Genomic DNA, 24,068 nt, shown 5'->3' on the forward strand with positions numbered 1-24,068 from the left:
GGCAAAATGGGATTTTTTTTTTTTCATGAATTGCCACACATACGAGCATCGACGTAACGTGCGACTATCGCTTCGTCGATATCGTTTTATCATCGCGATATCCCAACACGGACCCAACACGGACTTCCTCCCGAAGCGGTTAATATTTTTCGGAATTTTTTTCGGCCGGTGGTGAGAAGATGTAAATAGCGAGAACACAAATATTCGTCGCGAGTTCTTCCGGCGGGAGGAGACTTATTAGCCGTTAACTCTTCAACTTTTCTCACCGCCGTGCGCGCTCCTTCTTTTCCTCCTTCACCGAAGTTTCCTCGCGGTCGAGGAACTGCACGAATCCCGGAGGGAATTTTCTGCCTTTGCTGCCAGCGATAACCATGTTAATGCAATATCTTGATGGTTTACGGAAACGGTCCATATCCTCTCACTTCTAGCGTGCCAAGTCGGCAGTCTTGCGTGTTCGTGCTACCCTTATCGCCCCTCCCTCGCATTATTTTTTCCGCTCCTCCTTTCAGCCGTCTCTGTCGCGATTCTTTTTCTTTGTTCTTTTATGTTCTACACTTCGGACGATTCTGTTCCTTGTTCGTTGATTTTCTTTCCTTTTTTTTTTTTTTTACAAAAATTCAACGTTATTTGGCGGACAGACAACCGTATTTCGCGTTATAGCGTCCCATTATGGGAGATAACGGATGCAATGTCCGAGTGTCTGGGACTCCGTCCGAACGAATTCTCCCCAATACGCCGATTAATCTGCTCCCGTTCTCACCGTCTTGTACGTTTCACGCGCAATTATACGCAAGAACGACACGTTGACGTCCCTTCTATTCTGTTTCGAGACACGTTGCATCGAGGCCCCAAGTGCATAATGCCCTGTTTCAGCGCGCACTAGATCTCTTTGGCTCGACCAAACTTCGCCAATAGAAACTCACGCTAACTAAGTCTGACCTAAGACTTGCGCGCTAGACGAGGATTTAAAGTAGCAATTCAAGTTGAGTTATCGATAAAGCCCGATGTAGCTGAGAGTTTAGTTTCAGTTCAAAATGAAATATTACCCCGCGAAATGCTCTGTCGCGAGACGGAATTGACGAGAGCACATGGAAATCTCTCGATATAACGAGCTACGTTCTCGCATCGTCGAGACGGGCGCATCAGAGAGGGTCGAAACTGCAATTATATTTTAATTAGAGCGTTGACAAATTTTCTTTCCGAGACATTTCGACATCGTAGCATTTTTCGCGATAAATGCCGCCGACTTGTATTCTTTAGTCGCTCCTGTTACGCCACTTTAATTGGACAAAACCGGTCGCGCTCGGAGATAACTAACGCGAATGTAACGAACGGAAGCTATCGTCGCTGGTTGCGGATTTTGATGTATCCAGTTATTGGGAGCGTGCTTGAATTGCAGAAACCGTTAACGAGATGACGTACTGCTTTTCGATTTTTGTCGTGCGTATTTGAACGAAACATTATACGGGGTAAATTGACGTCAGCGTTTGTTTCAAACTGGCGCCGTTGTCGCGTAGGCTCTACAATAACCGGTGTGCACGGACGCACTCGACGATTACGTTTATCGGATGTAATAGTGCACATGTGTGCCAGAAATTAGTATCGTGAAAGTATATGTTGCCGTAGGATATCTGGCGAGAGAAACAAGGAATGAGAAACCTATTCGTAGGAACAGAGTAACAAACACACTTACACACTTCTGAATGAAGTGTGTAATAATAAACAATTGTGATGCAATTGTAATACAATTGTGATATTAACATTATACGGCGATACTGAATGTCTCAGCGTAACAATGTTACGCAACGCGGCAATTGTAAAATAGATATTGCTTTCTCGTCTGTAATTTGAGCATCGTTAAAAATAATCGATATTATATTTCATGAGTACCACGTCACTCGTCGATATACTTGCAATTTATAGAATATTAATACGCTGTATTTTCCCTGATAAAAGTACGACTCGACGTTTCCAACAATGCAATGTCCGCAAAATCGCAAACTTAACAGCAAATCGCCGGGCGAGATATTCTTAGAGAATAAGACTCCCGGATTCCTTTAAGAGTAATTTGATGCATCGCGCAGCTGAGTGGATTAAGTATCGGAATGGCAATCTGCAGCTTTCTCCTGTTCTTCTTTGTCTTCTTCTCTGTCTTCCCTTTCCTCTCTGTCTTCTCTTCTTCTTCTTCTTCTTCTTCTCCGCGGAACACGATTCAGCAAACTCTAAGAGTAATAGATAGTTTTAGTTCGGTATAAACTTTCACCGGATAAGATGTCCAGGGCTTTACGATAAGACCTGCTTCGAGGTATTCGCGGTTGTCCTTAATACCCTTGGAAAGGTATTAATTCTTCAATTATCGGGCTAGAATGCCCAGAGGTGTAATAAACTCTCCATTCAGTTTATCAATGCAGATTACACGTAAGAGAAGGGTAATATTATAACGATCGTATCACGGGAATGTAATTCTTCGGGAAGTTCCGATGCATTCTATTACCGTTGTTATTGCCACCGCGTGACACGAAAACCGATTAATTAGTTTACTTTGCCGGCAGCAGAAAAATCGCAAGTATCACAGTGTTATATGAATTTACAGAAACTCCAATCGTCGAGGTACGTAATGAATGGTGTCTATTTAATGTTACTTCATGTAGAGTCGCTAATCGATTAATATTCCGATTTGCTTAACGATTATTAATGTGCAGAAATCATATTTTTGGAACGAAGAAACGATGGGTTTCTAATTAATGTCGCAAGCCCTCTCACTGTGGGAACATTTTATTCGTCGCATTTTAAATATCACGCATTTATTATGAGAGACACTTTTATAAATCTATATATGGATGGTCCACTTAAGTCGAACATCTTAGATATTCCCTTTGTTTTTGATGATACGCAAAAATATCTAAGGAAAAAGTTGCACCGTTCGAGATGGCAATTATAATAATTAAAAAGTTTTTCAGTCATTTTTTTACAAAAATTTAAAGATCAAGATAATTTTTTAAAAATAGAACTACACGTTTTTGTTTGCGTGATTTTATAGTCAATATCGAGAGGAGTTGAGCGACCTACAATAACATTACTTTTAAATGATATTGAACATTGGAAAATTATGCATGTAAATCTCTGAATAAATGACTTGGAGAAAACTTTTATCATAAATGTCTCGTCGAACGGTGCAACTTTTCCCTTAAACATATTTTCTAATCATCAAATAAATGAAATATTAAAAATGCTCGATTAAAGTAGACCACCTTGTATAAACTATAATAGTATCTTAAGATACTAACGTGAAATGACTATTAAGAGTCGACGCACACCTGTATTAGTGCGACTACATAAAAAATTATATAAAGAACTTTATTATTATCCGCGTAATCGCACTAATACAGCAGTGCATCGACTCTCAATGGCTACTTCGCACTAATATTTTTTGAAACCAGTCAGAGTCACTTATTACGTTTTTTCACATAATACTATCAATATATAAAATATCCACGTCGACAAGATTCTCCCTCGATTACTTCTTTGCGATTACTTTCGCCAAAGTAATAATACGACGCGGGGGAATGCGGCGACTCGAAGGGGAAAAAGCGGACGCGGTAGGGCGTCGAGGCCTCCGAGGTCAGTAGTTCGAATCAACGCTTTAGTCGGCCATGTGTCGCGCGCGGCGTTAAAGAGTAGGGCCGCACGTGCGGCACGTCAGACACGTGCGACTCGTACCATATGTAGCCGAGTTTTAATTTCGACGGCAACCCAAGTGGACCGAATGGCTGCCTGGCTCTGACCGCCCACCCACCCACCTACTCAGCCCGTTACGTTTCCGCGGGCGTTTGATTAATGTCGATTTCACGGCGATCGCAATTACGTTTTCATCTTCCTTACTGCTTCCCGCTGGCTGCGGCGCTACCAAACCGTCGTCATATACGGGCGATATACCGTTTCGCGGAGAGGCGAGGAATTACGAGCGACCTAATTTACCGTGGAAACGCTTATAAGCCGGTCCCAGCAATTTGCCAATCCCTTCGGAGCAGCTAATCCGACTACTTTCACGACTTCTCTCTCACTCTCTTTCTCCGTCCACTCGCTCTTTTCCTTCCCGCCTTTCCCTGTCCATAAGATTTTACTCGACTTGCAGCTCGCTAAACTACACGACGTGCGCGCGCGTGTCTCAGTGCCAGTTTCTTTGGAAAAGTCTGTCGAGCTCTTCGGAAGATAATACAGAAACGTGCCGATGTATAGTTTCATTAAAATCGCGTGAAAGTAGCGAAAACTTGTTTCTTCCATCTGGCCGGGTTTTCGAGTTTCGAGCGGGAGACGTCAAAAGAGCGTTGTTTTTTGTCTACCTTAAGTTTGAGAAGTTCTCAGTTATACATCGAATCGCGCAATTCGGCATACTTAAGCCATACCGCATAACGAAAAAGTCTCTTCGTGCGCTTTCGCTCGACGAGTAGGGCCACTCTTAACCCGTCGAGCGCTTCGATCCGACCCGAGATTGGTCCAATTAGAATCTTCACGGAGTTGGCGTGGGCAGTCGTAAAAGCTCGGCCGTGAACGCGTAACTCGAATGCGGAAGCGTTTCCGCAGTAGGAAACGTACGACGCGGCCGAACGATAATTATTTTTATTCCGAGCCGTCGTCGAACCGCGCGAACGTTAAAAGTACTTCGTGTAAACGCGAGCGCGTATTCGCACAAAGTGGATGAGCAATGTTAAAACTCGCTTTGATGGTATGAAAGTTTGAAAGTGTCTTCCGGTGTGGAGGGAGCTCGGCTTTAAAAGCGCACAACTCTGAAATTATCCCGTTCGCCCCGCTCCTCGAATGCGAATATACATGTGAGCGGAATATACACACGGATATGCGATGACTGTGGTGAAGGATAACCAAGCGAAACGGTGGAGACAGATATAAAATGTACTTACCTCGAATTTTCGGATTAATTTCATCTTTCGGCAGGAGGATTCGATTATACAAATCTGAGAGAACATACTAAAATTGCGACGCGACGGATATGTACGTACGCCGGCTTCAATAAAGCTTTAACATTCTTGCCAGGCCGGAAATTCACTTTTAATCGTTCGCATCGCACTTTGATACGCGTATTGCATTACGACACTGTCGATTATTCGACTAATTTATCATTTTGAAATTTTGCGTCATATCGCGTTATATTATAGCATATCGTGTCACATCATATCTGGACAAAATGGAAATAATTAGTTAATCAAATTAATGAAAAATTGATTAGGAAGATTATTGTGTTTTGACCTGGTAAATGTTTAAACCCTTTATTGACGCTCGGTGCGGGCGGCGGGGTGTGAGCCGACGAAACCAAAAGAGAAGACACATCGTACGTATACAGTTCGTGTATCATAGTTTATTATAATTTGTACAGATTACAAATTCGGTACCTATCGTGATGCGTTTTCCGTTTGACATCATAAAAGGAGCGAATATTGAGCAGAACGCCGCTCGTCACTGCGCTAACGTTATTATATCAGTTATCATATAGTTACCCCTGTATAATCTATATTTCACACTCGATGAACACTCCGATCACTAGTAAGTATCGCGGTTTATAGCATCCGACGCGCCGCCGGCGGATTCAAATCAATGTGTTAACGGAAGTCAAACTCCCATCATCGTCTCCTTTCCGGTCCTTCTCTACCGAAACATCTGCCAGCCTTTAACCCCGATCACTTACGAAGCTGACCCCTCGGCATATAACAATATCGCGTTCACCTCTTCGCCTCGAACTTTTCTTCGGTCGCGTCTCGAGAAGGAACACGAGCGGGCGCATGGGCGCACCACGTGCGCCGTCTCGCAGCCCCGTCGAAACGAGACGATGCTCGTGAAACTTTGCTTTTCTTTTTTTTCATCGGGAATTCCTCGCGCGCGTACTGTCGTTCGTCGAACATGACAGCGCGACGTTAGTTCGCGGGGGATTGTGCCGAAATCGCAAATTTCACCGTCAGAGCGAGATATCAAAGATGAAGAAGAACAAGAAGAACAAGAAGAGGGCAGGTGGGAGGGCAGGTTGACGCGTGTCACCCACGTGTGTCACCCCGCGCGCTCGCTCTTCGGGGTTAAGCATCCATCATTCCCGTCTTATCTTCTCGAAACGCGGACGAGACGATCGCTCTCTGGCTCCGCTTCGCCTCGGTTCCCCTCTCTTTCTGTCCTTCTTTTAATCTCGATCAACAATTTACATGAAAAGACAACATGTTTGAAAAGTAACCGCGCGCGAGTACTCGCGCTTACTCTCCGCGTCGATCCGCTAGTGTCTCGCCGATCTCCCCTCGACCTTTTCTCATACCATTTTTCCCCTCGAATAAAAATCATTCGTCAATCGACTATCTATTCTATACATAGTAACATACATAACTGGAAGCCCTAGACTACTAGGTTTTACATGGACGATGTAATCGGATCAGACAGTGGCAGTGGACATCTTCATGGAGGTTGCCCGCGAGCTACCTGCTACCCGCCGGCTCGCTCCTCGCCAGTACATTCGTTATCGGGGGTACCGTCATCATCAGCGATGTCATCATCAGGAACAGGGTGGCCGCCACGGTAGCCATTATTATCGCCGCGCCGCGATTACCATTCCAGGGCCAATTCTGTCCGGCGCATCCGTTCGCTCCTGCTCAACAGAAAGTAGTCGCATGTTAACGAACCGCGATAACCGCCGCCGCCGGCTTGGGTAATGAAATTTTATGGAACGTGTCGACGTAGATCACGGCGAAGTACTCAGCGAGTGCTCCTCCGTTCTCGAGTAATAGATACGATGTTCCGAAGGCTCCCCGCGCGACAAGTTTAATTATACCCGGCCGTGGGTGGCACCTGCATCGGTAAAAGCCGTCGCAGACTGCAAAGTCCGTCGCTACCGTGGAAAATGTAAATTTGAGGAACGAGCCTAAGAAAGTTGCGTCGAACTTAAGCATCTTTTGAGAAGTTTCCCTCGCAATTACGACCCTATGTACTCGAACGGCGCCGGTCGAGCGGTAGTTTGATTCGACGCGGAACGGCCGGGCGGTAATTCGAGGTGTTGATTTTGCGATTGATCGTGGATTAAAACACGGATCGGAGACGACTCGAGTCGTGTACGTCGTGTGAAAATGTATATTTACGTGTATCTTCGATTTTTCTCTTTAAATCGCTTGATCAGAGTCTCTCCGAGAAGAATTATCCGTCGAAAGATAATTAATATCCCCTCCTCTCAATCTACCAATGGATGTTAATGACGAGTATTTGCTCGTGACGCGTTTCACAGAAAACGATTTATCGCGGAGTAAAGAGACCTTCGCCGTGTACTGCGAAAGGCAAGGCGGGACTCTTCGTCTCGCAAAAATCACAATTCAAAATCTCGCAATATCTCGTAATTTCACGGTCGGTTGGATTGGGTGGCTCCGTTCGCCGTCGTCGGCATCCTTAAAACGTTAACGTATTTGAACGGAGAGTTGAAGTAAGACGAAATTGAATGTAAGAGTCGAAATTGGTTCCCGGGATCTGGCTTACGGTTGCAAAATTTAGAACGTGATTCCGTTCCAAACCAGAGGACGTATTTAATTCCGCTAACCAATCCCCGGAATGGCGTTCGTTAATATCGAAAACCGATTTATTCCGGCTTTTCAGTGCCGCCCGGCGATATTAACCGTCGCTATAATTCCGAAACACCGGTGTTTTTTCTACTATGAGATCTGAGCGAGTGTCTCCTCTGAAAAAGGTTGCCGTTATTAACCGCAACGGGGGCGCGCGATGGTTCTTTTAGAAAGTCTCGCGTCGGCGGATGTCGGCGGCATGAAATAAAACTTCGGTAAAACGGGGGCGAGGTAAAAGAAGGAACGCGGCGAAGAATCGCATTAAAGGCGACGTCGCGGCTCCGCGATTAAATTTTCAAGAAAGAAGAAGAGTAGCGGGCAGTACTGTGTAGAAAGGAGCCAAGCAAACCGGGAGGGAAAAAGCAAATTACCGGAAGGGCCGTGCCGGTCGCCGTCGGATAACGTCGGCAGGAAGATGCAAAGAACCCGAGCAAAAAGTGCACGATAGTAATTTCCCTAGAACGAGGAAATAATTTGAACGGTTGCGCTTGTGAAGTCTGTAAAACGAGCGCGGACTGTAGTTATGGCCGTTGTAACTTCGCCCTCTCTTTCTCTCTCTCTCTCTCTCTTTCTTCGCGGATCATAATTCAGCTTTACGCTCTTGCCACTATCTACAATTTTCAAACGAGATTAACAAGTTTCTGATGTTGCGCTCTAATCGGCTTTACGCATCACTTAAGGTCGACTTTAAGCAGACTTTGTTAATCAATTCAAGCGGCGAAAGAATTACTCGCATTATAATGGAAATGAGAGGGATTTTTTTTCTTTTGATAGGATTTAAGTCAACGACCGCGGATTTCAAAGATAATCTCGCAATTTAAAGTTCTCACGTTTGACCTGTTACGAATCCAATTAAACGAGAACGTGTACGCGTGTGTATGCGCGCGCTCGTTCTCGCGAGCAGTACAAAACAATTCAACAACACTGTACTAATCATGAAGGAAACACCGTTATTAGAGGTTAGAATTTAGATTGTTAACAGCAGCGTGTAACTGGGCATGTCAAACCTTGTGTTGTGCGGAGTTTACCGCGTAGAACCGCGTAGAAATGTAGAGCAAACAACACAGTTACCTGATATTTTTCGTTATACTTTTCGTGTTTATCTGTTTCCACATTCGATACACAACAGGCACATACCCGAGTCGAAATTTTCATACTATTTTGACGCTTTTAAGAATAACTTACGCTTGTGGTGACTTATAGACTAATAAAAACCTGCTTTGATGATACTGACATTTATCAACTTATCTTAACAGACTTTATGCTACTTTCATCAATTATTTTGACGCAAAAACAACGAAAACAGAAATTTAAAACATTATAACGATTAAAATAGAAGTAAATTATATTATTAGAATTAAAATTGAACCTATACTTTGCTATCTTAGTTCTTACTGTATTGTAGAATTAAAAGTTTAACACAGAATCAGAATTTCGACTCGGGTATAGAGGCATCTTGAGATCGGCTTGTCACGATTGAAACTACATTTCTTAAATCGGATTTAAGATCGGAGTCAATATTATCGCACGCGCATTTGACGGACTTTTCGAGGGACTTTTCGATCGTAGCGATTTCACCGGCCGATTTAAATTGAACTCGTTTTATTAATGATCGCGCGCGATATATCGCGGCTCTCGGACAACGAATCGAATCAACAATATTTCTTTTCGCGCGAATTCTCTCGTTATTGTGGAGGAGTTACAGTCATTAATTGTTACGGGACATTCGTCTTCGTCCGTCCGGCGGCGGCGGTGGCGTGATAAATCTACCGACATTCAGCTGAGCGTATTTCTACACTCATGGCTCATCGGATTAATAAACCCCGTTGGAGACAGCGGCACTTCTGGTTATGGGAAGGCGAAAAATGGCACTTGCGAGATTAATACGCGTCGACTTAAATATATGTATGTACGTTTAGCTGGAGTGCGTGTGGTTTGCGCGCGTGTGTGTGTGTGTGTGTGTGTGTGTCGATTTACTTATATTTGTCACGTCGCAAACGAGGGAATATTCCTGAGAAGAGACTCAACGGCAGTTGTAAAAGCGCATACAACTTCACTGCTGGGAAAGATTTAAAATAACATGAAAAACTTGGCGGGGAGTTGTATCTTCGGCGCGTCATTAGTCGCTCCAAGTTTCCGCATTCATTTTAAAAACGACGTACACGCTCGATTTGAACGTGTCACTGTTATTATTTCAATATGAGAATCTATCATCGCGTTGAATTGTTATTAGGTCGTCTCTCCCCCGTCCCGAATACAACATGAAATTTTATTTCGACGAGACCCTCGGCTTCCCCCGAGCTTATCCCTTTTATAGCCTTCGACGACGGTTCATGTCGGCAACAGCCTGGAGGCTTGCCAGAGTTGGTAACAACATGGTATTTATTATATTTCGTTATTACGTTCAACAAGAGCTCGTAAGATCCCACTTGATGTCAACCTTTTTCCTGCTTCTGCAAATGACGTTGAGATGCGCTCGCGCACGTTATCGCTTCTTAATCCAATTAGATATCATTTGGTATCTTTGCCTCATTATCGCAAATGAATTCGTAATGAAACGCACGCTTGCATTTCCTCACAGGAAATCTGCGAAGTATTGGAAAAGTTTCCCTTCGTTAATTTATTGAGACTGAAAGATTCACGAGATCGACGTAACGAGAAGCCGGGAAATAAAAAAAAACTGCAAAATTTCATAATTCCAAATTCGAGCTTTTGCAAATTTATTTCCCCCTTTTATACGCGTTTTCGTGTGTAATTTATGACCATCGGATCCGGTCTTAATTCGCGGGCGATGGATTTGCGGCTTCCTTCGATGAAAACTCGCCGGCATACATAAGTGTGGGCGAAAAGTTTCTCGCGAGAAGGATCTGATTCCAGCGCGCGCGACGTGTTCGAAAATGCCTCGGCTTTACGGCTGACGGTTTACGACTCTTCGTTGCACGTGCATCGCAACTCGTATTTTCCCCGTGCTCTCGCCGCACGTCACCGGGTCCCCTGTTTCGCGTAGCTAGCGCTAATACGTCTCGGGGAAACGTATGATAAGTCAAAAAGAATCCCGGTGATTTTTCGAAAGCGCGGATTCCCCGAATTTCCAAATAATTCTTACTCCGGAGACATAATTCAATCCACGACACACACACACACAATGTATTTTATATAAGATAAAAGAAAACAGACGTTCCCGCGCGATTTGGAGATTGTGGAAATCGGGGAAACCTCTACATTCTTTAAAGATAAAACAGAAAGATCCAACGCCGCTGTCTTTACGAAGTGTATATTCGTCCCGCCTTTTTCCTCGACTTTCTCACCCGAGAGACGGTCTTCTGCGATATGTCGCAACTTTTGTTTATCAATATTAAAACAGGTTAACGTTATACTTGAGAGCGGGATAAAGAAGTTTCATAGCGGCAGCCTATCGATTTCGCCGTGCGCGGTAAAAGCGTCAATTTTTAAGAACGGCATATACCCTCGAGAGGCGTAAGTTCTCGCACACATCATTTTTATACCGAGCGCGAACGGATATTACCTTTCCGCGTTCTGAAATACAGGATAATGTCGCCGCGACGTCCATGCCTGCGAAATAGAGTTTTTACGAGTCCGGCAGGAGCAATAGCCGAGCTATGTCGCAATTATTTGCGAGGCGCGTGAAATATCGATTACGCCGCTGAACGGCTCGGGCAGGACAACGCTCGGGTTTACGCGGCCGTAGAAAAAGCCGCTCTTCGGAATAATTACAGAGTAGTTACTAAATGGCCACGGCAGTCAGAAGCCGGACTTTTAATATCGAGCGAATAACGTTACGCGCGCGCAAACGCATCGCGGGAAATTATCCTCGTTCGCGATGTCGAATAGGAGATTGCAATTTCTGTCTTTTCGTCTGACGCGCACCCGCGCGTTTCATACGTTCGCCCTTACAAAGAGATCCCGTAGCACACGATTCCCCGATTTTCCCAGGGTTCTCTCGCGAAATAAAGCGACCGGGCCGCACTGTTAAAGCCTAAGCGTGTGAAAAAGACGGGTCCCTTAAATATTAATAAATATGGCCGCTCGCGGAGCGCGCCTCCCAATAGCATCGACGCAATCGGTTGTGTATAGTGCATAATATATAATAAGCGCGAATGTATACGATATCATACGCGTCGAACTGGTATTTGTTTTGCCGATCCGCACGTTCGATAAAACCGCTCATCGGCTTAACTTCGAAATAATGCTTGCTCGTTTGAAAATTCACTTTGTTAACGACACGTTCGCACCCTCTCCCATCAAACGAGGCTCCGAAGCACTCGATTCGATGGCCTGCCTTTGTTGAGGCTCACTTAGCTCGCGGTAAATTGTGCCTGTGTGTACTCAGCCTATTTAACCCAATTAAACTGCAAGCCAATGTCCCATTTAACAATAATTGCATTATAATGGTGAATTAAATAGTCCGTGGGATCCTAACTCGCGATATGAGCGTCTCGATGTGGATAGGTGAATTCAATTATTCGATTATATTCTCCGCCACGTTAAAGGTAAATTTACCCATCGTTTAACGATCTCTTCGAATAAGGAACTAAAATCATACACCGTTCATCCGAGAAATATATATCGCATCGCAACCATGTTGAAAAATAAGTTTTCGGGATTATGAAAGACAGTAAGAAGGCAACTTTGAAGTGACACAATCGTAGTATCTAACGTATTGATTGAAAACACTATCGTGTGTCCCATTAAGTTACATAAAAGATATATAATTAACTGCATTTTGAAAGTTGTGTGGTCAATAAAGGGCCAACACAAAACGAGATAAAAGATACACATATTTTCTTGTTTTTACATTTCTTCACCGTATCTTTAATAACTCGATCATCAGTTCAGTTTTTATACGATCAATCAGGATTGGCTAAGTTAATTTTTATATTTAACCAAATTAAAAAAGTTAAAAATTGATGACCTTGAAAATTAACTTAAGTTAAAAGTTATGCAAACTGAAACTAATTTTATTAAAAGTTGATATTAAATCAATTCATTAAAGTTAAAAGTTAATTATGCAAAATTGTATACAATTATATATATGTATGCTTTTTTGCATAATTAATTTTTCAATCGTAGACTAAATTTATGCTAAATAAAGAAAAGGTAATTTATTATAAGAAAATACCGGTCTGTTTTATGCACAGGATATAAGAAAAGAACACTAGCGCTGAAAGAGACTAAAAATTCTGCTGAAATTATTTCTGATTTTACTTATTTTATATTGTATGCAGCCCGCAATAATTCCACAATATTGATGATTTATTTTAACTTATATAAACAAGTTAAAATGAGTTAAAATTAATGCGCTTTAAATTAACCGGTTTGGAGTACAAATTTAACTAATTTAAAATTAATCGAACTAAATTAAAAGTTACACATATTTTAACTTGACTTTTGACCGAGTAACTAGTTATTATCCGACGCTGCAATCAACGGAAATCGACGTAGCGGACAACGTGTTGACAAGAACCGCGATCGTCGTAATCTCGTGCGGATGCGATCGCCCCTCGTAAACTGGTCGCTTCTTCGCCGAAACTACCGCGTAATATATCGCGAGCGCTTCGAAGGAATATCATCGGGCGCAACGTCACTGTCGAGGATGACGAGGAAATCGGCGGTCACGACCGTTGACCCGGATCCCCGTGTAACAACGACGAAGCCCGAAAGCCGGTGATTGTAGTGAAGCCAGTAGTAGTAGTAGTAGTAGTGCGCGAGCTACCGCTGACTATTGTACCGTCGACTATTACCTCTTGGACGCGACGTCGCGCGAATTACGTGTCCGTCCATCGTCGTTCGTGTCTGCCGCGTGTCACGTCGTGGCGCGAGCGCGCGGCTTCGCTGCGGAAATCACGGGCGAAATTCGTCGTCGCGTTCCCGTCTCCTAACCTGGGCTCGCGATGACGTTCAAGTACCGCGCGTAGAGTCGGCGTTTGGCCGATGACCAATTATTTGTCGGCTTGCATCGACTCGGAAACGTCGGCCCTCGGAAACCTGAAATTTCCCCGGTCGCCGCGGACACCCCGCAACCCCGTGCGCGGCGGCCGCTTCCTCTCGATTAAAGGTGGGCCGGCGAGGGGTCGGGCGACGACGACGATGATGACGACGGCAACACCCCGCATCCCTCTGTCATAACGTATTCGACGCCATGTATAACAGATGACAATGTACACGCCGATGAATCGCCCAGGGTAAACAGGGTTGAATCGAAGCGCGGGCATCAAGTAAAAGGGGTTGCGACCATCCAACGGGGGCGTGACACGGGCAAAACAAGTGACGGGGGGGGGGNACGAGGTCGGCTCGTGTCCATCAATGTCATTCGTCGATAGTTCTCTTTATAACAATTTCGATAGCGGCCAAGCGTAATTGCTTTCCGACGCGAAACAAGTTTTTCCCCGGGAATGGATGTATTACCGTTGACCGTGCCGGACGAAGCGGACGAGCGCGATTTCATACAGCGGATGTGTATTCTTTTTTTCTTTATTTTTGTTCCATTATTAATTCCGCGGCAATCACGCGACTGTATATTAATTACTCGTTACCAGATCGAATGAGTTTTCTCGTTTGCGAAATGCGTCGAAATTATGATATTTTTGCTGATACGCCGCGCTCGCGCGCATCCTGTGTGGTGTTCTCGTTAACGCTCTATTTTTTTTTATTATTTTTTTTTCGTCCGGTGCGAAACGTTATCTTTATTATTTCAACTTTTCATATCAATTATTGCGCTATCAAGATTTACGTGTGAAAATGAAGGTAATACGCACTTTTTTTTCTTTCTTTTAATAATTGTAATTGTGAAAAATACGAAAGATATCGCGATGCATCCCGCCGCAAAGCGGAATAACGAAGGACTTTCATACAATGAAGAATAATGAAAGCGAGCAAATAAGCTACTTCGTCAGGAATACGATCTAGTTAGCGCCGGCAACACGCGACTGTCGAGAAGGATGATCGTGTTAGCAGATAAAGTAGGATATATTGCGTCGCGCGTGTGCGCGACGAACTTGCCAGTCGATTTTGGAGCGCATCTACCGTTTCCTGTTTCGAAATTTGATTTCCATTTCTGATAACTCATTTCCACGTTCAATCAAATTGCCAATCCGCGGGATACTTGAAATCGTTTCGTCCTGATTGTCAGGACATGCGGATTTCGTCACGCATCTCTACGTGGTTTATCGAATTTTCTGTATGGTTTACGCAGCGCGCTCTCTTTTCCTCGTTCTTTTGACGATGATACATCGCACCGGTTCGTCAAATTTTCACGGATTACGTAACTTTTTTTCAAGATATATCATTTAACAGGGATACGATGAAATATATATATATATATATATATGTATATATATATATATATATATATAGCGGGTGACACGTGCGAATATACATTTTTTTCGATATAATGCGAAAAAAGTATCTACCTTAATATATATATAAAACCTTAACATATAAATCTACCTTAATATATCTACCTTAATATATATATAAAACCTTAACATATAAATCTTATCTTCCGTTTTTGTTTGGTTTCGAACGTTTTCGGGCTTTATTTCGACAATGTTTTAATTCGATGGTTTATTGCGAAGAACATTTTTACGAACGTTTCAAACGGGATTTGATGGATCGTGAAGGAAGATAGAGTTCAATCGAGTATTCGTTGAAGAATGATGTACGTCAAATTGTTCAAAAAATTCGCAGACGAAGAGTGGCGTAATAGACGTATATGAATATTATATGCGGGCTGCATAACCTTACTCATCGGTTCGGGGCAATTTGTAGCCGATAGAATTAGACCATCGCGAATTTGCACCTGAACCTGAATAGCGAGACAAGACAAAGAACCGGGAGTACGCACGAGGGCGACGGACACTATTATTTGCATGGAAATGAAACGCTTATGCGAAGAGAAAAGAATCCCACTGATTGAAACAGCGAGCCCGATACGATAACGAACTTTCGTCCTCGTGGAAAGCAAGTACGATACTCGTTCTTGGTGAATTTGAGCGAAATCAAAAAGTATAATTGCTTCCCAATTCGAAGGAGGTACGCGGGCGATTGATAAAATAACGCGTTGCGAAGAGTTACTGCAAAATTCGCCATTAACACGTTTTATGTTTTCCAGTAAGCGCGAGATCAGTCGGCGTAATATTTATATTATATTGTATAAATAATTATGAGTCGTAATGCATATTAACACCATACATAATTGATAAACGTTAACGAATTCATCGCTAATATGATTATCGTTGATAATTAAGTATGCAGTATTTATTGATCAATATTGGTAACGCTGTTATAAACAGTGTTTATACACGTGTGTGTTGTGTCTGTGTACGCGTGTATGTGTATGTGCATCGAGTGTGTATGCCTATACATGCGTGTGCATTTAAAACATCATAGAACAGTTTTTCGACTCGACATCATCTGCACATTTCCAAATAAGACGCGAGGCTGCGCGCGACGTGTGCTGAGAACGAGAGATATCGACGCGCGACTTTCACAGATTATTACGCCGTCGTCGTCGTCGCGACGCAAATTCGTATCAATTATTCCGACATAAATTTACCATAATTCATCGCGTGGAGAAGATTCCCGGCAGATCCGCCTCGCGCGCAGTTGTCTCCTCTGTGCAAATTAACAGAAAGACCAACAATACGAGGACGTGCCTGCAGAAACTCGTTGGGTTAACGAGCGAGGGTGTGGGGCCGGGCTTTCGCCTTGTCTGTTTTCTTCCGTGCGAGTTAGCAAATTGGGCAACAATGATGCTCATCGAAGCGTTTCGTATTAACGCGCATTTCGCCGGGCTCTAATGACAAGGATATATTTTCGCGTTTCTCTGCCACGTACACGGACCCCTCGTCCCGGGTCAGCAATTCGCTGTTGCGAGCAATTTTCGCACAGGAGAGTGCCGTTATTAATGTCTATTAATAAAGGCACTTCGACACGCCGTTGTCCCTTTATCGTCATTATTATTATTATTATTATTATTATTACCTTCGTCGATGCGTATCAATATCACGGAGTCGAAGTACAAGCAAGATGACGCCTAGCAAAAATACGACGGAGAGGATGCAATTCTCACGCTACCTTCGGTGTTTTACTAAGATCCCTAGATATACGGCTACAGCATATCTCGCTATTCGCACGGGGCACCGCATACGTAACGACCGAAATAAGAAAGATTTCTCATGAATGTCCAAGGAGCGGGATCCGGTTCGGCCTGGGAGCTTGCGTTCGCCAACTTACTAATCGAAGCGAATCTCTTCGCGCGCGCGTGAGGACTCCCCCACGCATCTCTCGCCTCGCCTCCGCCTGTAATGCTTTTCCTTCCTCCGGCGTCCAACTTTCGCTTCGCGCTCTTCCGCCACTTCTTCGTGGTCCTCCTTTCCTCACTTTGCAGACTTCGACATTCGCGCGCACGCCCGGGTGCTTACTTCTTACTATTCCGGGATACCTTCGAGAGAGCGCGGCTGCGAACTCGCCTCGCATCGATAATGCGAGACGTATATCCTGCCAATGGGGTGGGCGGCGGAGGGTCGGTCGTCGAGGGGCGAAGGCGAGCCGATTTCTCGCAGGAGAAAGACGAGAACTCTCTCTCTCTCTCTCTCTCTTCCTCCCGTGAGAAGGAGAAAAAAAGGAAGAGCGCGCAGGCTGTCTTCTTACCGGAGACGTATCGAGCTGCGATTCCTTTCCAATTCTGAGGACAGGACGAATTTAAAGGGCGCCGGCAGCCGGAGATGAATATTAACGACCGCCTGACGGAGCTTCGCTTTCATGGAAATGATTGGACATGGATACGGCGGAATTTCTAATCTACTCGCTTATTTATATATCGACATTTCCCCGTAGCGGAAGATGTGGAATATTAGCTTCATCCCCGGCGCGGCGCTGTAACCCTTTCGGATCGAGAATCCTCATTTGACTTTCTCCGGGCGAAACGACGTTTTCTGGAATATTAAACGAGACTTCGAGCGAGACCCATTGTTATTTGTGTAGCGAAGGGGAGATTCCGTCGGCGACGGCTAACGATACAAGCGAAAGCGCGGATCGATTCGCTCGTTTTAACGTTCGGTCGTTTGATTTATCTCGAGTCCCAAATTGATACCATTGAAAGCTCTTTCCCTCGTATATGCGCGATCGGTTTCCCTTGACCGGCTACGATGGAATTTCTAATCTTCTGGCCTCACCATATTGTCATACCGCGTGCACGTTATTATCGGTATCGATCGCAGAGGGTAGACCGCTTGATTTTCGGGTTGAGCAGACGGTCGATCTCAATGCGGATTATAGACTGCCATACCAATTCCATTGCCTGGCTGCGCAGCCGGCCATGCAAATTTTCGTGAGCCGCCAGCGCAACCGGATATGCAAATTCATCGGGAAAAAAGGAACAACGGATATGTGCGATTGCTCGACTCGGCTCGACTCGAAACTCACTACGATTTATGAATTATGATCGCTCCGGTGATATTCTTCTTTTATTCGGGTCCTCGGCTCGCGCGACTGCTTTTCTATTTTAGAATTATTCAATCGCATCGAATCACCGCGCGATTTATAAATCTACATACGTTTGCAAAAAATAACTTTTTTCTTTCTTCCGTCCGCGTATTTCTGCGCATATTCGTTCTTGTCGAGTGAACCCGCCGTAATTTGCAATCTGTCGTCAACAATAAGATTCGATTACGGGATGGCTGGCAGATGTGCTTTGAACATCGGGAACCTCGAGATTTCGATTGAAAATTTTTCGTTTCGTTTATGAAACGCGATATCACCGCTAGCGCGCGATAAATTTTCAATATCCTCCCCCCCGCAAGATTTTACTCGCGCCTTCGTAATAAACGAGGGCCCCCTCCTTTTTGTAATACTCGGTATTTTGTAGCTTCTGTATAAATAATTCAAGAAGATACATCCCGTCGCACACAATTTCTGTTATATTTACTCGTATCTTCACGGCCGAACAGCGTCAACAGCAACTACTTCGAACTCGGATACGAGACCACTTGTACGTACTCGAGACTCGAGCGAGTATACTTGCACCGTACTAACGCATTTCCGATTTGCGATATACAGTTTTGGCTGAGAGTATAAAGTACATCAGACAAATTGTGGTAAGTTGAATTGAGTGAAGTTTTCGCATATCGCATTAAAAATTGAGGTTGCATCTATCTAAAATGGGTAGCCAAGTGCATTTTGATTGAAGGAAATAGAATTTCTAGTTTTAAGAATCAACGTGATTCATGAGAATTAATTTTGTTTCTTTCAACTAAAACGCGTTTTTCAAACTAAAACGCGTTTCGTTGACTATTGTCGGGTAGATCCAGCCAAATTCACTTTTTAGTGAATTTTTTAATACCAACAAGACAAAATAACTGTTTTCATTAATTTGTAATCAACAGTTTCGACATAAGAAGACTGCAAGTTCCGATTTGACAAATAAAAATTACTTTTACATTAGGAAAAGTAACAAAACCCTGTGGCATATTTTTACGAGCATTGCTTGTACGAGGTTAATCGCAATGTATGAAGCGAAAACGAAGCATGTATCTTTTACATTTATCTGAAATAAATTCGCTCGAATTCATCAGAGACGTTTACATTCAGCCGAACGGTATAACTAAATGAGCACTGGAAACTTTATGGGAAATATATCACTCGATCGGCACGAGCAGTTTAAGGTAGAGAAGCCGTGTCGTCGGCGATCGAGAGCTTTAATAATTCGCATTAAACGCGATATTACCGTCGGAATTACGCCGCGATAAGTCTTTTCGCTGTCTCGGGATAATCTTCCTTGGCGAGCCGGCGGAGTCGCGCGCGTTGGTATCATCGTCTCGGTGACGATATTAAGATTCGAGAGCGCGAGATTTTAGTAGGTTTTGGCTCATTTCGAGGCGCGACGTTGGCGTCGCGGCGCGATGTTATAAAATAGGGGGCGTTTCGCGACGCGAATATCGCGCGAAGGGTGACGAAAACCGTGCGAGGGCGTTAGAGACCCAGGCTCTCGCTAGTCCCGACGTCACGTTTACGTTCCTTTTACTGCGAAGTAATGGTATCGGCGACCGGGAGTAGGCACCGACGTCATCGACGCCGGCGAAATCCCCGCCGATCTAGTCGAGAGAGAGAGAGAGAGAGAGAGAGAAGGAGGTTCACGCGGCGTTGCAGTTTTATCGCGCTTCCCTTCCGCGCGCGGATATCGCGACGACTCGAGCGACTTCGACCGTGAAATCCCTTGTAATCGTAATGACATAAATCGTAAACGCGGATCATTCACTCCGCGAAAACGCTGCCCAGGCCTCGTCGCTTCCCGGAGGAACTATCCGGTTGCTCGTAAACGACTCGCCCTCCGCGAGCTCCCCCATGCTTTCAAGGTGGATTTTTTCTACACCTTCTCCTTCCCCCTTCTCTCTCTCTCTCTCTCTCTGCCCCTGTCGCGGAGTATTCGAGACGACGGCGACGACGGGAAGTTTCGACCCGATTTCGCCGGATCGATCTTCGATTAGCGTCCGACGAATGCGCGCGCCCGCCGCGGATTGAATTTACCAGCGACCAGCGACGGCCGATTTTCCCGGGAGAGACGCCGGGATATCGACGTAAATTTATTTAATAGCCCCCGCGAGAGATAAATCTTATATCCGGCAGTGAGTGACTTTCAGGTGTGTATTCTCTCCGTCCTTACCCCGCCGTATAACTTCACATCGCGCCCGCTTCATTTTTTACACCGTGCGTAATCGTAAAGCGTTTCGCTCTCTCGGCGGGTAGGTAGCAATCGTCGTTATCTCTCGTGTACGCTCGCTGATTCTCGATGTTATTTATCCTCGAGTATGCGGCGGATCGTAAAATTGTGTACATATAGATGAAACAAATACGGACTCGCCCCGTGATAGTCCGAAGTATTCGCATAGATATCGCTCGTCCGCTCACTCTCTGGGAACACGTCCATGCGCGATGGAACTCTCGTGGCACGTTAATAAAACCGGATCGTTAATTACTGAATTCCTCATTGATTAATAGCGCCGGAGGCTTCGGAGGAGGGCAGTATCTAAGTGAACCGACAATTTCAGAGAGACGAGAGAAATAGCTGGTCCCTGCTACGGGCGCGCGCGCGCGCGTGGCTCTATATCCCGCGGGAATAATCCCGCGTTTCATAATCGTTTTCGCGCGTTGTCTTGATTTTATTATTTAATATACTCCGGGCTGGAACGGATGTCCTCGCGGGGACGAGCAAGGGAGCGAACGAGCGAGCGCACGCTGATGCCTAGATATCTCGCTTCTGCCGGAGTTTTAATTAATGCTCAAACGCTCTTGAATATTTTACGTAAAAATCGTTCCGCGAAGTCTCGTCCGTTATGCGGATAAATAGGCGTTGACAGCACAATCGATATCAGCTAACAAGCGATTTCAATTACATTTTGTTACCTCTTGTAATGAGGCGCAGTTTAATCATCGTTAAATTACGTGATCGCGCGCGGGAGAGTATATCGCTATTGTGTGCATATGTGTGTGTGTGTGTGTGTGTGCGTGTGTGTATGCATGCGTGTGTCAGTGCAAATTGCTGTTACCGACATTGTGATAAATGTGTACGCCACTCGCGTTTGATACGATGGCACTCTTGCTATTAACGATCTTTATGGTGTCAATCAAATAACTTGGTAACTCGGCCTTACCTCCCGTCATTGATTAATGGTTTGGCCGGGGGATCTTCAGAAAGTTTTGCGGCCTTGTGCGGGGAGGAAATATGATATCCGTAACACGACGCTACCGTGCCGGCGCGTAATCCTCTATTTATAAACCGTCCGGTAATTTAAAAATCTTTAGAAAAATAGTGCAGCTTTATCAGCCTTAAAGTAAATCTGTCCCGGCGTGGGGCGGGTAGCGGAAAGCGCGCCGGCAAAGCCCTACAACTTCTTAGCGTTGTCACGCTACTTTTTCAACGCTCTTTAAATATGATTGATAATCGCCTGGCGCAACGAGCGCGCCACGGGTAACGCTTGATAATCGAGAAAGCTGCTGGATAAGAAGTCGTCCGCGTTTCGCGGACTTCGAGGCTCTCCGAAGGTTTTCGGAACGTCGCTCTCTGCGTCCGATCCATCGTTTTATTGCGTATTATCGCGAGGATTGCCGACACGCGTGCACTCGCGACGAACGATATTTTCGCAGCTTGCCTTTCTGCCTCTGACAGGAAGAAAGCGGAGAACTCGCCCTCGCAAACCACGAACGCGTGCGCAACACGGGGGCGATGAAATGAGACGCGCGTCAAGAGGATGCTATGCTTGGGAAGTTCGCCAGCGAAATACTGACTTCGTTTAGTAAAGTTCACGTCGTATTGGCTCCGCAGAATTATAAATACCTTTAAACGGAGGTACGCGCGAATATGAATTGAAGCTTTGCTTGATGTACGACGAAAATGATTAAAAGTTTCACAATTAACATCTCCAGCTGTCAGTTAGCGTAAATATTTACTTAATACGGGAATTCTGCAGCTTGTACGTACGAAATGTGTCAATGTTTCAATCAGGATAGTTTCAAAGAATATTTTTATACCTTTTCAGTTAAAATCGGAGGTTTAAAAAGATTTGGAAAATCTGCAGAAAAATTTGTATACATTTTGATTCGATTTTTCGTTAGGTGTGAGAAAATAGAATAACGTATATTCATCGCGTTCACATTTTATACTAGAAGAAAAGATTCGCAATCGACCCCCCGAAGAATCATGAATTCTATTCCCTAGCGTGAAAAATTTTCTAATTTAGAAGCATTTGGAAACGTTCACTTCTCACGTTTCCGCCTTAGAGAAAAGTTGTGTGATCGATGCCCTGTACAAGAAATGCAAAAAAAAGTAGCGTAATCGTGTCGAAGTTCATGTGATATAACATTTTGCTTTCACGTTATCAACTTTGACTTCAAGTTCGTCATCGGCTTCGGCGTCCCCTTAAATTGGCGAGCGGCAAATCGCGCAGGGGAGACGATTCGATCGGAATGACGAATGCGATGCCATTCTCCGTAACTGGATAACGGCTATGCTTTTTCAGCTGGAACAATCATCGGTCCCTTGGTTCGGCTCCTTGGCTCGAGCCGTGACTGCGATACGACTGCGAAGAGGCGCATAAATGTCACCGGGCGGCGTGATTCACATGAGAGATTGCACGTGGTTCGACACATCCATAGGGTCGCACGGAGCCGTAAATGTTATTGTTGCCGTTAGCCTTATTACGCTCGCTTTTCCGGAAATATACCCTCCGAAAATCGCTGCATCCCCTATGTCACAAGGAGTTGCACGCGACCATCGAGATTGGGCGTTCGCCCGGAGGACTATAGTACACAACCACGAGGAAATCGTACGTTGTATTTCACAAAGATGGTCGCGAGCAAGCGTTTAACGCGCGTATCGTGTGCGTATCGAGTCACTCGTCGCGATCAAACGTGTTCTTCGCGATTCGTTCGTTGCAATAACTGCGTCATGAAGCCATCGTGAAACCATCGTGAGATTCCCAGAAAAAGAAAAACAACTACGGTGCAGGATGATCTTGTTGGCCGGGAGAAAAGAAGAGGCAAAATGAGCGCGCCTCTGCGCTAAGTTCGAAATGACAAAAATCAAATCGTACGACCGGAACTGTGAGGTTGTCTCACTCCCCTCTTCTTTCGGGAAATTTGCTTTCTCGGGTTTCCTATTTAAAATAGTTGTAACATCCAATGAGTTTTTCAAGAATTCGTTGAAAAACTTGCACTATATGTAGATTTAAATGTGATCTAATTATGGGCGTAATTAGGAGATAATTCGACCATTCGGAAGCTGAGATATTCGCAATTAAAAATGACACTTTTCACATACTCTGAGTTATGTATAATATATATAATAGTTTAATATTAAATATTAACAATATTAAAAGTAAGGAAAAGCTTTTTTCCTTTCTTTGACATAAATTGCGTAAGTACACAAAAATTTCTCTAAACAATTATGTTTATATTTTATAGATCTTGAGCGTCATATATTTTCCTCGCTAATAATGATTTTTGCAGTCTTACAAATATTATAACGTATATATTATAAATAAAACTGTTAGTCTTGATAACGTTGAGACGCATGTGAGCGTCACGCGGCGTGAACGAAAGATCGTGAAAAATCAGTCCGGCAGCTAAAGTATTAATTATAGTTTTTATTTAGTGGTCGCTTTTCCATCGTTTGATAAACAATTGAATTCCCTGTAGTCAGGAGATAAAGTTTGCACAGCTGCGATTCGGTCGATCGCCTCAGTTTGGCTCGACGTTGCGTTACTTGCGTATAGAAAGAGTATTTATGTGCCCGCCCGTGCCGTCCCATTTAGCTTGATCGACAAACTTCGTTCGGTTCTCGATAGCGCCGCGCGTAACTTGTAAGCGCGCTTGACGAGCACCAGTCGCGATAGATACGTCGAACTAATGTACGTTCCAGTTTCACGCTAGTTTTCTACCGACGGTGATGGTTGA

The 24,068-nt window shown here is 44.4% G+C and overlaps 1 protein-coding gene across 1 annotated transcript in view; it reads right to left on the bottom strand.

The window, feature by feature from the left end:
• Nucleotides 1-5,354: 5,354 nt before the first annotated feature.
• LOC106747477 (cell adhesion molecule 1-like) overlaps nt 5,355-24,068 on the bottom strand; it is a 114,383-nt gene continuing 95,669 nt past the window's right edge. The window contains exon 6 of the mRNA XM_014625037.1: nt 5,355-6,640. Within this exon, the coding sequence (XP_014480523.1) occupies nt 6,471-6,640 (170 nt within the window). The 3' untranslated portion in view covers nt 5,355-6,470. The remainder of the gene's footprint in view (nt 6,641-24,068) is intronic.

This window comes from Dinoponera quadriceps, unplaced genomic scaffold (genome assembly GCF_001313825.1).
Source record: "Dinoponera quadriceps isolate SergipeBrazil2010 unplaced genomic scaffold, ASM131382v1 scaffold1750, whole genome shotgun sequence".
NCBI lineage: Eukaryota > Metazoa > Arthropoda > Insecta > Hymenoptera > Formicidae > Dinoponera > Dinoponera quadriceps.